Source organism: Ostrea edulis, chromosome 1, assembly GCF_947568905.1.
Source record: "Ostrea edulis chromosome 1, xbOstEdul1.1, whole genome shotgun sequence".
NCBI lineage: Eukaryota > Metazoa > Mollusca > Bivalvia > Ostreida > Ostreidae > Ostrea > Ostrea edulis.
Genome location: NC_079164.1, coordinates 64,475,639 through 64,489,233, shown reverse-complemented (window position 1 = coordinate 64,489,233; position 13,595 = coordinate 64,475,639). Strand labels below are relative to the sequence as shown.

The window sequence follows — 13,595 nt, the reverse complement described above, 5'->3', positions numbered from 1 at the left end:
AGGTCTTCCGTTGTTACGGAAGACCTTAATAATATTGCTTAGCAATAGTATTTCATTTTATAATGTCTGAAGAGGCATTATAGCCGAAAGCACTAACAGTGAAATGTTATTCGAGTTTTGTGGGTTTTTTTGACTTTTATTATTGGATGTATTTACTGTATCAAATACTGAATTCTTACATGTATAATAAAATTTTCATTTGAAAACCCGTACGTATTCACTAGACTGTGCTACATATGTATTAACAAACACAGGTAATTGTACCCGTCCAATGAAATTAATGACATGTAATATCTAACTAGAATTCTTTTCGGACATACATGTATACATATTCTATGTTGGAACTGCCATGTGATTATTTATATAATTAATGCATCCAGAATGTAAGCAAATACAACCAACAAACTCATGGGTTTTTCTTACGTTGCCGCGATTTTGACGTTTCAAGTTCACCAACTTTGACGTCGTTTTCTGTGAATTGTGACGTCGAAAGATAAGGGCCCTTTTCTCATGACGCCAGTCATATATATAAAGAACGAGTCTAAAGGCAGCTCCCTGCACACCATGTGACCATAATTGTGACGTCACACACAAAGTGAAAGTAGGCCTAAAATCAAGTAAGAAAACGGTCAAATCCCGTATCAGTCGTCTCTTTTGCGTGTTAGTTTAATGTTATAATATTTAATGTGTTACTCAAGGTAACAAAGGTATTAACTTGCTTGGAATTTTAACTCAATGTATAAGTGGTTTAAGATACCTTGACAAATTAAGCACAGTGGTATTTAACAACAACCCCCCCACCACCACCAGCTTTACGTTGCAGAGTACACCGAAATTTAGATAAGAAAAATATGTTAAGTGCCTGTGATATTTTGGTAAATTAAGACATACATGTATAAACACAATAATGACCACATATGTATTTTAATGAAGTGGATAAAATTAGTTTTGTGTTGGACCCGTGTGAGAATGAAAAGTTCTAAAATATAGGTGGAAAAGAAATATTCTACACACATATGTAAATACATACGACAGTGGACATATTGTAGTAAGGGTTATCACCACAATAATGTCAATATGGTAAATAGGAATTACAAAATAAGAATATTATAAGTACTTTAACAGTTTAATACATGTAGTAACTGAAAGTTATTTGAATGATTCAAATAAAAAAAAATCACTATTTTAACAAACATTGTGATGATTAATAACCAATATTTAATTCAAATGATTGAGTTGGGCTTCCCCCTTCCAGCTACATTATAACTTTTCCCACCCCAACTGCAACACCCACATCATATTGAATAGTTTAATGAATCTTCGTCTCAGTTAATGCTTCCATTCACTCACTGATACTGAGTATTGTAGTAGAGAGAAGTTTTTTTGAAAGGTGCATCTATACATCAAATCTGATGTTCCTCTTTGGCTTCTTAATGCTTGTTTTGAAATAAGAAATATGCTTTTGAAAATGCTGATATTTAAATGTTCTCTTTGGGCCTCATCAGTCAGGTAAGAGAACAGATTTATTCCTGAGACCTTCCTGGTGCAAAATAATTTATAATACATGGTTATAACTTTTCTTAGAAAAAAGCATATTTTTAAAAAAAAAATAAAGCAAGTCTTATAAAATGAAGTTTAAAGGCAAAGCACCAAGAAGGTTTCGGCCCTCATAAATAAAAGCGTGAACAGTGTTTTCATAATTTTATCATCAGAAGTCTATGGTTTGGAAGATTATCAAGTATAATATACACAATATTAAGTTTAATATACAATACATTCAATACATCAAACAAGAGAAGTTTTCATGTAAACATTCCAACACGAAGTGATTTAGCTTTTAAAAGAACATTGTATTGAACAGTGTTGAAGGAATAGTTATAATTTTATACTATATGTTTTTTTCCTACTAATTCACCTAATTTAAAACACACATTTAAACATCCACAGGTATTTTATACAGTAGTTTACATTTTAATCAAAACAAAATATAGATATGCAACATTAATACATAGTGTCAACATTTAAAAAAATTACACTAAAACCTTTGAAAAAAAAATTGTCAAAAAAGGGCCTATCAAATGTTTCAGGTAAGAAAGCATGCAATAAATAACCAAATTAAGAATTATTTGCATATCAATTTGACCAAACTATGTTATGTGTTAATAAACCCCATGCCTATAAATTAATTGCAATAAAAATGTAACTTAAATCTTTTATTATTATTATGTGGATCCTGTGTTACCATTTAGGCTGAATCAACTTATGACATCAATATAAATTTATTGATCAATATTGGACATGTTCAAGTACATGTACATGTATTTAACTGTGTATCATACTGATACATCAACTCATAACAGGTACCATTCAAGCAGTTTCTTGCTAAGTATTGCATTATAAAAATCCATACCGTATTGTTTTCCAAATGTTTTGTTCAACACATGGCCTGATTTAACATAGGTATATACCAGAAATGTGAATTTTCCAATAGGGTCTTCATGGAAAATCTAGGCAGTAAATTGACGCATTAATCAAATACTTTCCGTCTCGTAAATGCTCGTTTTATTGCCGCAAACTACAGTGCATTAGGCAATCAAAATGCATTTTACAAAACAGTTGCATTAGAATGTGGTTTTTTTTATAGGTAAACTCAACCTTACCACTGAATAACAGTAACACAAACACTAACACAAAACTTCTAAAGCTAATGACTTAAAATACAGAAAAATGAAGCAGATTGATCTTTTAAGATCATCATCCTATCCAGAGATGTCATAGAAGGACTAATACCCACCATGGGGCTTTTTATTGGATCAAAACTATGCACAAAATGTTGTGACCTTAACCTCAGTCAATTACCTTATGATAGGGTATTGACACACCCTCAGGTCAGGAGCAACTTAAGTGTTAAGTATGAGTTATAATGTTTATTCTTGAAACAAGAGGTGTATGTGCCACAAAGCTCACCTGAGTACTTGAGCCCTGCTGTTCTGAAGATTTTTAAAAGAATTTTCTCCTTTACATTCCCATGAAAATTTGAGACTCCATTCTTATGACCCTACCATAACTCTAGGGGGTCTCTGAATCCACACAACATAGGAATGCCTTAATATCAATATGACAAACAGGCCTTACAGTTATGGAGAAGATTCCTTTTTTTGTATACAAGTATTACTTAAAATTCAATCCTGATATTAGCCAACTCTAACCCAGGGTCCATAATTTAAAATACAAAATAATTTAGTCAACACAACTTTGATTTGCAGATCGATAGTGCTTTTGGGGAAGATTTTGATTTTTTTTTCTAAAATAGTCCAATTAAGACATTGATCCCCTATTGTGTCCCAATTAACCCTACCAAGGGGTCATTATTTGAACAATTTAGAGTATGCATTATGTCAAGAAGCTTTCACATAAGATTTACCATTTTTTGGTCCAGTTGCTTTTGGGAAGGAGATTGTTTAAGATTTGTTCCAATATATTCCAATGTAAAACTTTGATTCCCTATTGTAGCCCCACCCTACTCCTGGGGTGATGCTTTCAATTATTTAGAATCAACATTATATCAGGAAGCTTTCACAAAAGTTTCACCTTTTCTGCCACGATGGTTCTTCAAAAGAAATTTTTTTAATGACCCCACTATATATTTTGCCTTTTCTTCATTATCTCCCCTTGGAAAGGAACTGGTCCTTTATATGAACAATTAAGAAATGAATACAGCACGAAGAAGATCTTTTCAAACAGTGTACAAAATCTATATTATAAAAATACTGCAACGAATATGCTTAAAATAGAAATATTCTTATATTCTTTTTGTTTTCATTAAATTCAAGAAAGTAAATACGGTTACAACGGTACTATAAAATAAATCATCATTACTTCATTACTAAAACTATAAAATAAATTCTTTTAATAGAGAAAAACAACAATGTAACAGTGAGGTTAAATTAAGCCATGCAGTGTGTTATAATTTATTACTGTAATTAAGCTATAAGTCATAAAAAAATGTATTCAACTCTGGTAGTGATGGGAATTGAACCCATGTCTTAGACTGTCCGTACACTACCTATAATTGTGTTAGATTGGTGCAGTAGAAGTGTTAGAAAAATAAGCAGAGAGAAAGAGCTCCAATTGTGTTATAAAGATCTTTATATACACGAAATTGGGAAAATTAGGTTGTTTTCATACTAAATTATATTAAGTCCAAAGTAACCTTTATCTAAAGTATAAGCTTTGATTTTTTTTCATTTCAAAGTATATGGCTAAAACCATATTTTAATACGTTACTTACATGTAGTACCCTGTGACCTTGTCAAAAATGACTTTCATACTGGGTCAAGGCATATTTCTGATAGGAGGTTCCTTGTGGAAGCGATTTAAATTAAAAACATTGACATTTACAAAATGTTTTCTCTTATCGGTGACTTTTTTTCCTGTGACTTTTTTTCCTACATTCCTTCTACCACAGGTGTGCCCTTTGAAGTAGAAAAGGTGTGAAAGAAGAACCCTAAATACCACTGATGTATATACCCTATAAGCTTGCACTATACACACCCCTATCTTGTACATCTATTTACAGAGCACTGAATGATAATTATAACTATTGATCTGAATAATGATTATAATTATTAATCTTTTAGCAGCAAAGTTAACTTTATTGATAAAAATCCATTATCTATGACAATTTCTACTATCAAAGAATTTTTTTCAAAAAGAAATGACTTTTATAAATAATTTGCACTGCAAAGTGTCTAATGTATTAGAATGATTGAATATATATAATTGCATCTTAAATATGATTGCACTTTGATGAAATTACTGAACTCCATTCCATAGGTAGATAATGTGATAAAAGGTAAATTAAGACACTTTATGTTAAAACCTCACTGATTATCCAAGGCAACATAGCAGCTTTGTTTGTTTCCAAATATCATAACAGAAAACATGTTGAAGTGTAAAAGTTGTCATTTATTTAAATGACGAGAAAATGTAAACCATAAAATAATAAAAGAATTGGCTGGGAGACAAACCAGCATCAAAGATATTGTTGACATATAAACTGTTTCTTGACTAGAAATGCAGGTCAATAACTTATTACACAACAGTGGTCTCCCAGCCACAATATTTTTACAAAAACACAGATGTGATAATGCTATAGAATACATATCAATCTTTATTGGAAACAAAAGTGGTGCATAAAAAAGGCAAAAGGTGCGTAAAAAAAAGTTTAGAAAAATTACAAAATATCTAATTGTGGTGGATGGAGTGGAGGTGGTGGTTGCTTTTTCTTCAGTAAAAACTTTCGTGGCAGCACTCAGAGTAAACAAAGGATTATGTAAATAAGATACCTTGCGCGGCAATCTGATTGGCTAAGACAGATAAGGGCTTTGATAAAAATTATGGAACAGATAAAAACGGATCACAGAGAGAAAATTGGGGGGAACTCTTTATTCCAAGTTTAATAATTCATGTTTTGTAAATGACTTAAAGAATACACAACATTCCAACATCAAAAAAGGAAAAAATTGTATAATTTTAACATAAATTGTTTTATTTGAAAATAAACCTTATTTTATGTTAAAACCTCACTGATTATCCAAGGCAACATAGCAGCTTTGTTTGTTTCCAAATATCATAACAGAAAACATGTTGAAGTGTAAAAGTTGTCATTTATTTAAATGACGAGAAAATGTAAATCATAAAATAATAAAAGAATTGGCTGGGAGACAAACCAGCATCAAAGATATTGTTGACATATAAACTGTTTCTTGACTAGAAATGCAGGTCAATAACTTATTACACAACAGTGGTCTCCCAGCCACAATATTTTTACAAAAACACAGATGTGATAATGCTATAGAATACATATCAATCTTTATTGGAAACAAAAGTGGTGCATAAAAAAGGCCATCAGCCCAAAGGGTTGAAGCACCACTCAAGATGTTGCCTTGGAAAAATGAAACTACAATTAAAAATTTAAAAAAAATCAAAATAAAACCATAAATATGATATGAACAAACATGGTTGGGACAAAATTAAAAACAGGGTAATTGAAATGATTGAAAAACAGCAAATAAGTATAAATGCCATATGTAATGGTGTAAAATTTAAAATGAAGACAAAGCGAGCTAAAAAGGAAACAAATTTTGACATTGTTAACAAATACTAAGAGAATATATGCACTTGAAAAACACTTGTTACAAGCAGACAAAATTTTGAATTTATTGAGTTTACCACAAATCTGAAAACTTGTTGAGCAAACATGATAAGCCTAGACACGGTTAACAGGCAGACAAATTCTGAACCTGTTGAACTAACATAAAGTGTTTATACAAAGGTAACAGGCATACAAATTCTGATCCTGAATGATAATTATAACTATTGATCTGAATAATGATTATAATTATTAATCTTTTAGCAGCAAAGTTAACTTTATTGATAAAAATCCATTATCTATGACAATTTCTACTATCAAAGAATTTTTTTCAAAAAGAAATGACTTTTATAAATAATTTGCACTGCAAAGTGTCTAATGTATTAGAATGATTGAATATATATAATTGCATCTTAAATATGATTGCACTTTGATGAAATTACTGAACTCCATTCCATAGGTAGATAATGTGATAAAAGGTAAATTAAGACACTTTGTGATTGTTTTTGGTGTTTGCAAATCCATTTTAGTATTCTGTAAATATCTTGTATATTTTTTAATGTTTGATTGTTTGGTTTGTTTTTATATATTTATACTTTTGGTATCAGTTCCTCATCTTTCCTTTGATCTTTTACATATATACAAACACTTGGCATTAGTAACTCTCTATATTTCTTGTATGGTGTATGTGTATTGTAGGGATTTTCTGCTTTAATACCATGTTCCCTTCTGTACCCATTGTACCCTAGGTTATGTAGAGCCACCTCATGTAATTCTTACTTTCAATTTCCATGATTTGTGTTGTACCCTTTCTGTAACTTTTGTATAAAGGAATATAGAGCATGTAACCTTGGGTACAAAAGAAGCACTTAAAAACAGAGTCCTTATTCCTTTCCATATATGTGATTATTTGGCAAATAAATATTGTTTAAATTGAACCTGATCAAAGCATGAACATTACAATAGATATATTGTTTAAATCACTGGCACTGGAAGTTAATGTAAATATATAGTATGTGCATGTATAAAAAAGGAGGGGAGGGGGGGGTCCATACCAAATGTGGATATATTTTTATACATGCACATACTATATATTTACATTAACTTCCAGTGCCCGGGGTTTAAATTGAACCTGATCATCATTAAAGCATGAACATTACAAAATTTAATCTGTACATACATGAAGCTCGCTCAAACGGTAGCACCGTCAACATATTAATTTAACAAATGATTAAAAAAGAACATACCACACAGAAAATAGCTAGCGCAATCATGACTGAATTTGTTAAACCGTTCAGGATTCAAAGCGAAAGAAAAAGTTACAATGCGCATGAGCAACTCTGTAGCAGGGAGCTGCCGAAAGTTGAATTTTATATAAATCATTTCCCACCGATGGAGATAACGAAACCCGGTAAACCAAGAGTAGAAAATTTCCTGTCTTTATCTTGAAAACGTTATTCGGAATGAATCAGTCGAAAAATGGCAGTATGGATGAAAAGTTTTAAATTTGTTGTCTTCTCTTTAGTAATATGTATAGTGTGTTTACTGTTATCAAGACTATGTTTGCTGCTAATTAAAGACTATGAGATAATTGATTCGCCTCCAGAAACTGGTATAACTATAGATCATCATGGGAGAGGTAGATGTCCGCAGAATTCACCGATTCTTGGTGAGTTTATTATATCTTTCAAATTAAGAAATTTGTATATCTATATCTGTAATAACTGAACGAGGAATTCTACCAAATTTTGTCATGGAAGCCTACTGTTTACACTCATGTAGTTACTCATATTCAAAACAAGTAGGCTGAATTGGTACATACATTTATTGACGGGAAAGTTAAATTTTTATGATATTAATGCTAAAATCATCTAAGCATGATTTGGATTTAGTGTAGATTATTATTTTGTAGACCAGTTGTTTTACGCCAATTTGGTGATCATTCAGCAATAATTTATTTGGTCATTTAAATGACATGCAGTAGCTTGTATGCCATATTTTAAAGAGAGAAAAAAATGAAAAAAAGTGTAATCAACCTTTTTAAAAATTGTAAAAAATATTATATATGATAAGTAAAATGTAAGTTTCTTATCGTTATGTGAATTCCTCTTTGCTTGCATTATTTTTATATCCCAAAGATACAAATAAACCAGACATTTTCTTAGTTAGCAAAATATTTTGATAATTTATTTGAATTATAGTTCTGTATACTTGTTTAGTGACTTTATTTAGTGCTGTGAAAATTATACCTTATAAGAGATCTCATATTTTGTCAATGGATACCTCTTTAAATATTTCGAATAAGTAGAAAAATAATAATACAGCTAGACCTTAATGCATTTCGCACTTAAAGCTGACATGAATTAATAAATATAGTATAATTCTATATGTCCGCCATATTTCTTTGCTAATCAGCCATATTAGTTGGATATTCTATTGTTATATGTATCAGGGTTCGCATGGTATATAAGGGGACGAGTTTTGCTACGCTTCATTTCACATCAGTGTCTTTGATTTACCTGTGCGGGTAGCTTCGACAGGTAACACGTACATCTCCGATACTAATTTATAGGACATCAAGAAGAAATGAAATCACGTTTTGAAACACCATGCAGTGCTCAAAATTACAATAAACATATCGTACAGTAGTAAACCATTCTAAAACCTTTGGATAAATAAATATAGAATGTCTTTTCTTTACGTGAATGTGCGTACATTTGCAATAAATATGTCAAAACTATACAAAAACGCGGAGAAATATTTCATCTATTATCTAGATCTATTGATGAAACGGAATAAGCAAAGGGTATAAAATCTATACCATTCACACTTACTTCAAGCAAAATGCAAATACATAAATGCTACTGTACGTATAAAGAAGACATGGTCATGTACGCTCGTCATGAAAAAGCATCGAATGCGGATGACTATTTACCTGGGTCTACTCGTAATATCTGTAAAGGACCGAGGATGTACAAATGTACGTGTACACTTGTCGAAAATACTCAAAGTAGTATTAAAACTCCCTTTATTAGCATAATCCATGAAACAAAACGATACACTCCATTTGTATTCCAACAGTAAACAACATTGTCCATTGTACAGACTGCGACACACTTAGCCCGTGCCGATCAGCTATCTTCAATCAGGGGAAGTATCAGAGTAGAATAGTTACCCTGTATTGTGCATGAATCCTTATACTGTATGATTTACTTGTCAGAGTATTGCAGATTTATAAATCAGGATATCATTTAGGCACATAAATCCTTTGTGGAAAGATAATTTGCATATACAACACTGCATGAGTGTATGGAGAGAGAGAGAGAGAGAGAGAGAGAGAGAGAGAGAGATTCAAACGATGATCTTGTAATAATCGCGCTCTTATTAAGACAAATGATATCGTTAATTCAATATAAGAGAACAGTAACTCAATATTGCTCTCATTAATTGATAATACAGATTTATTTGATTCATTTAAAGCACGCAATAATTAAAAATTAAACATATCTTTAAATAATGTTATTTTCAATTACTTCATTTTATGCTAATTCGGCGCTCAATAGATCTTATATATCTATGCCATTTTGCTTTATTACATTCTGCGTTGAACTCGACGCAAATTGTAGTAATGCAAAATGTAATAATTGAGAGTTTATTATATGCGTAGTTATCAAGCACATAGAATTGTTTTTTTTATTTAAACATATTTTATTGAGAAGCTCAACAGGATTGGGCAACAGGCATAGCCTATGTAGGCCCTCTCCCAAATACAAAGGTCAAATACAAAGTACTTAGAATCAAGGGGAGGGGACAAGAGTGTCTGTCCCCCACTTTTGATAACAATATCCATTTTTTTTCTAATGTTTTCCGCCACACTCAACAATTTTTCAGTTATCTGGTGGCACCCAGTTTTTGTTGGTGGAAGAGAGAAACCAGATACAATGTACCTGGGAAGAGACCACCGACCTTCCGAAAGTAAACTGGGAAACTTTCTCACCAACCGGCGCGAGCGGGTTTCGAACCCGCGCCGACAGAAGTGAGAGGCCGTTATTTTGTAATGCAAGTAAAAAATATATTGGGTGACAACCCAACCCCCAACCCCCCCAAACTTGACCCCAGCTTGAAAGTTCTGATATAATAGTAGAAGACACACACCACCACCAATTAAGAAAATGAAGATATTATGAGGCACTCATAGTAGAGGACTCTAACCACCCCATCCCACCCCCAACGATGGAAGAAAATGAAGTGTAGGGGGAAATTATTGAGGCAGTCAAAGTAAAAGACTCTTTTAACCCTTCACCCCCACTTTAGGACTTTGAACATCGGATAAAACATCTTGGTTTGTTTGGGTTTTTTGTTTTATTTTATTGCTGTTTTCGTTCATCTTTTTTAATTATTATTTTGAATGGCAAGAAATTTTGAAGAATCCAATTTTCCATTTTTTTCATCCTGTTGTACCCCCCCCCCCCCCCCCCATGAAAAATGACGATACATGTCTGGTTATTACATGTACATTTTACTTTTCAACACATACATGCATACTAATTGTATGGTGTAGAATTGCACCCTTTACCAAGTTTTCCTTCATTTACAGTGTAAGGAATGGTAAACCAAAATCACAAAACATAATGCATAAAGGCCAAGATAGTTTTAAGCGTAGGAACTTCATTCACGAATACATAAATACATGTATTCAGAAAAATCGCATGCATGCATTGCAGGACTATAGCATGTGTGTTTTAACGTTTCTGTAACATGCCATAATGATTATTTTCATTTCGTAGATCTGGCGCAATGGATATATTCTGAAAATAGACATACCGCTGTACGTCGAAATTTCATATCCAAATGTATTCGATAAGATGTTAGTATTCATAAATCAGTAAAATTCGTGTTGAGGTTTTATTTGATATGATACAGTGTCAATCTACTGTAATGCATTAGTAGGATATGCAAAAGGCAAGAGTATAAACATTTTCTAGTATCGATATCTATATGATCACGAAAAAACATCATATAATTTGTATCCGGATTCATATGCCGATTTAGATATCAATAAAAACAAAGCTGCATAGTTTGGGGGAGGGGGTTCTAATGAGTCTGATGAAATTAAAAGAAGGAACCCCACATCTGCATTCAAACTAGATGTACTTCAAAATTAATTCATTTCTGCTCTGACTGAAAGCATGATTCTAAATTCGGGAACGAATCTTGCATACAAAATAATTAATAGGGGAACACATAAATTCGAGCTCCTTTGGAATTTAATGAAATGCAAATATGCTCCTTTCTTTCAACACGAATTGATATGTTGTTTCAGGCACGTATACAGGGGGTTGGGGTGGGCAGGGAGGCTGGGCTGGTCTGCTCTCCCCACTTTTTTGACAATTTACTTTTTCCCGTTATTCTAACATACAAAGTCAGTATTTTCTACATGCAGTTTAAACTGGTATATATATATATTTTGAATTTGTAATGAATTCAATTATAAGCATCAACTCCTGTAAGTTTTTAATATATTGTCAATAACAAATTTTTAAATAGCTGGAATTTTTTAATGCTTGTAAGCTTACCATTATATCAGTGATCAATTTTCTTTCCTTCTGTGAAATGATATTGAACATCGAAGTAGGACAGTCTCTCTCTCTCTCTCTCTCTCTCTCTCTCTCTCTCTCTCTCTCTCCTGTTCAATCAATGAATATGGACATACAGAGACCGTAAATAATTATGTGGTTCCTAATGAAACAATAAAACTATATTTTCGTTTATATATTTCCTTTTATATGTGTCTTTGTGTAATCAACTGTTTATTATGGATTGTAAATGTAATACCCGCATTTTTAAACAGATGTATATTTTCGATCATTATTCCCTTATTTGTATATCCAAATTTGTATATGATCATCGATAAATTTTGAATTGAGCACGCAATATATCCAACCAGATGCTCAATGTATATGATTAGATTCCCGGTTTCTATCAACTGCAAAACCTCGACCAGACAAGCATTCAATGCAGGAACAATTTTCGACTCTGACATCTCCCCTGATTGAAGACACCCTATTTGGCACGGGTGAAGTGTGTCGCAGTCTGTATAATGGAATGACAACGTGTTGTAAAGTTCTAACGAGATACAAATGGAGTTTATCATTTTGTTTCGTAGATTTATCAGAATAAAGAGAATCTAATATTTTCGGTAAGTGCACATCTCCGATACCTGTTGAATAGACGTCCGTATTTGATACGGTGTTTTTTGTGGCGAATATGCCATGTGCATTACATATTATGCATATGGCATGGACCTGTATTTTGCAAGAATTGATCAGTATGTAATTGGTTTATTAAAGGAATATTATGACACACACAAAACAAAAACATGAACTAAATTTCATACTGTATATGAAATATTCATATTATTATATTAATTTTTTTTGGAGATATTGTAAATACCGATAAGTGTTTTATATATATATATATATATATATATATATATATATATATATATATATATTTAAAAAATATGAAAAGAAAACACAGAAATCCTTCGTAAAGCTTTAGCGCTTTCATTATATCTTCAGAAGCTTTACAAAAATGTATACATAGCAGTATCATAGTAACAGTGATTGGAGTAAGCGGAACGTTTTGTTTTGAACATATTTTATTGATGAAATCAAAAGGATTGGGAACAAGTTCTGACAACTTACAAGTCCCTCTCCTAAAATATTACAATATGTCATGCAAGGTAATAATTAACAGGTATAATGTACAATGATTAAACAAATCTACAAGTTTCTTCTATAAATTTATGAACAACTGAAAAAATAGTTATATTAGTTTGCAGAGGTAAATTGACATCACCGCATAATAACAATTTTGTATCAATATTAACCAAGTCAAGCATGAAAAGGCGATTAAAAAGATAATTTCTAGCCCTGGAGTAATTTTTACAAGCAAAAAAGAAATGATATATATCTTCATTAGTATGTCCACATGTACAAAACGGAGAATTTGTAATATTTAATTTACAAAGATCATAATTAAGTATACAGTTGTATCTTAGCTTTGTATGAATAATGTTGATATATCGTTTTCCAAAAGAGTAATATGATGGTGGTATTGTAATGTCTGTTATTATATTTTTGCGGAATGAATTGATTGAGATGGCTTCTCTGGTTTCTACACTTAATAAATTCCACTGTTTTACAGAGTCAGGTACAAGTGATTTTTTGAATAACTCTAATCTGCATTTTGGAATGTAAAACTTATCATTGTTTCTAGTATTATAAAGGGATATATTTTCATGTTTATGTGGAATAATTTCATTTAAATAATCAGGGGCGCTACCATTGCAAATTTTAAACATGGTAGTCATTTTTGCAATATAACGTCTACTTTTTAAAGTTAGCCAGCCTGTTTCTGAATAAAGGGATTCTCTAGA

The 13,595-nt window shown here is 31.7% G+C and overlaps 1 protein-coding gene across 3 annotated transcripts in view; it reads left to right on the top strand.

Annotated features, from left to right (window-relative positions):
* The window catches only part of LOC125647156 (beta-1,4-galactosyltransferase 1-like), a 94,198-nt gene that overhangs the window by 52,630 nt on the left and 27,973 nt on the right, over positions 1-13,595 (top strand). The window contains exon 1 of one of the 3 annotated variants that reach the window (XM_048873847.2): positions 7,465-7,823. The exons of 1 other annotated variant lie outside the window; for it this stretch is intronic. In XM_048873847.2, the coding sequence (XP_048729804.2) occupies positions 7,634-7,823 (190 nt within the window). In that variant the 5' untranslated portion in view covers positions 7,465-7,633. Of the gene's footprint in view, positions 1-7,464; positions 7,824-13,595 lie in introns of those variants that run through there. One more of the 3 variants, XM_056156546.1, reaches the window with a different exon arrangement.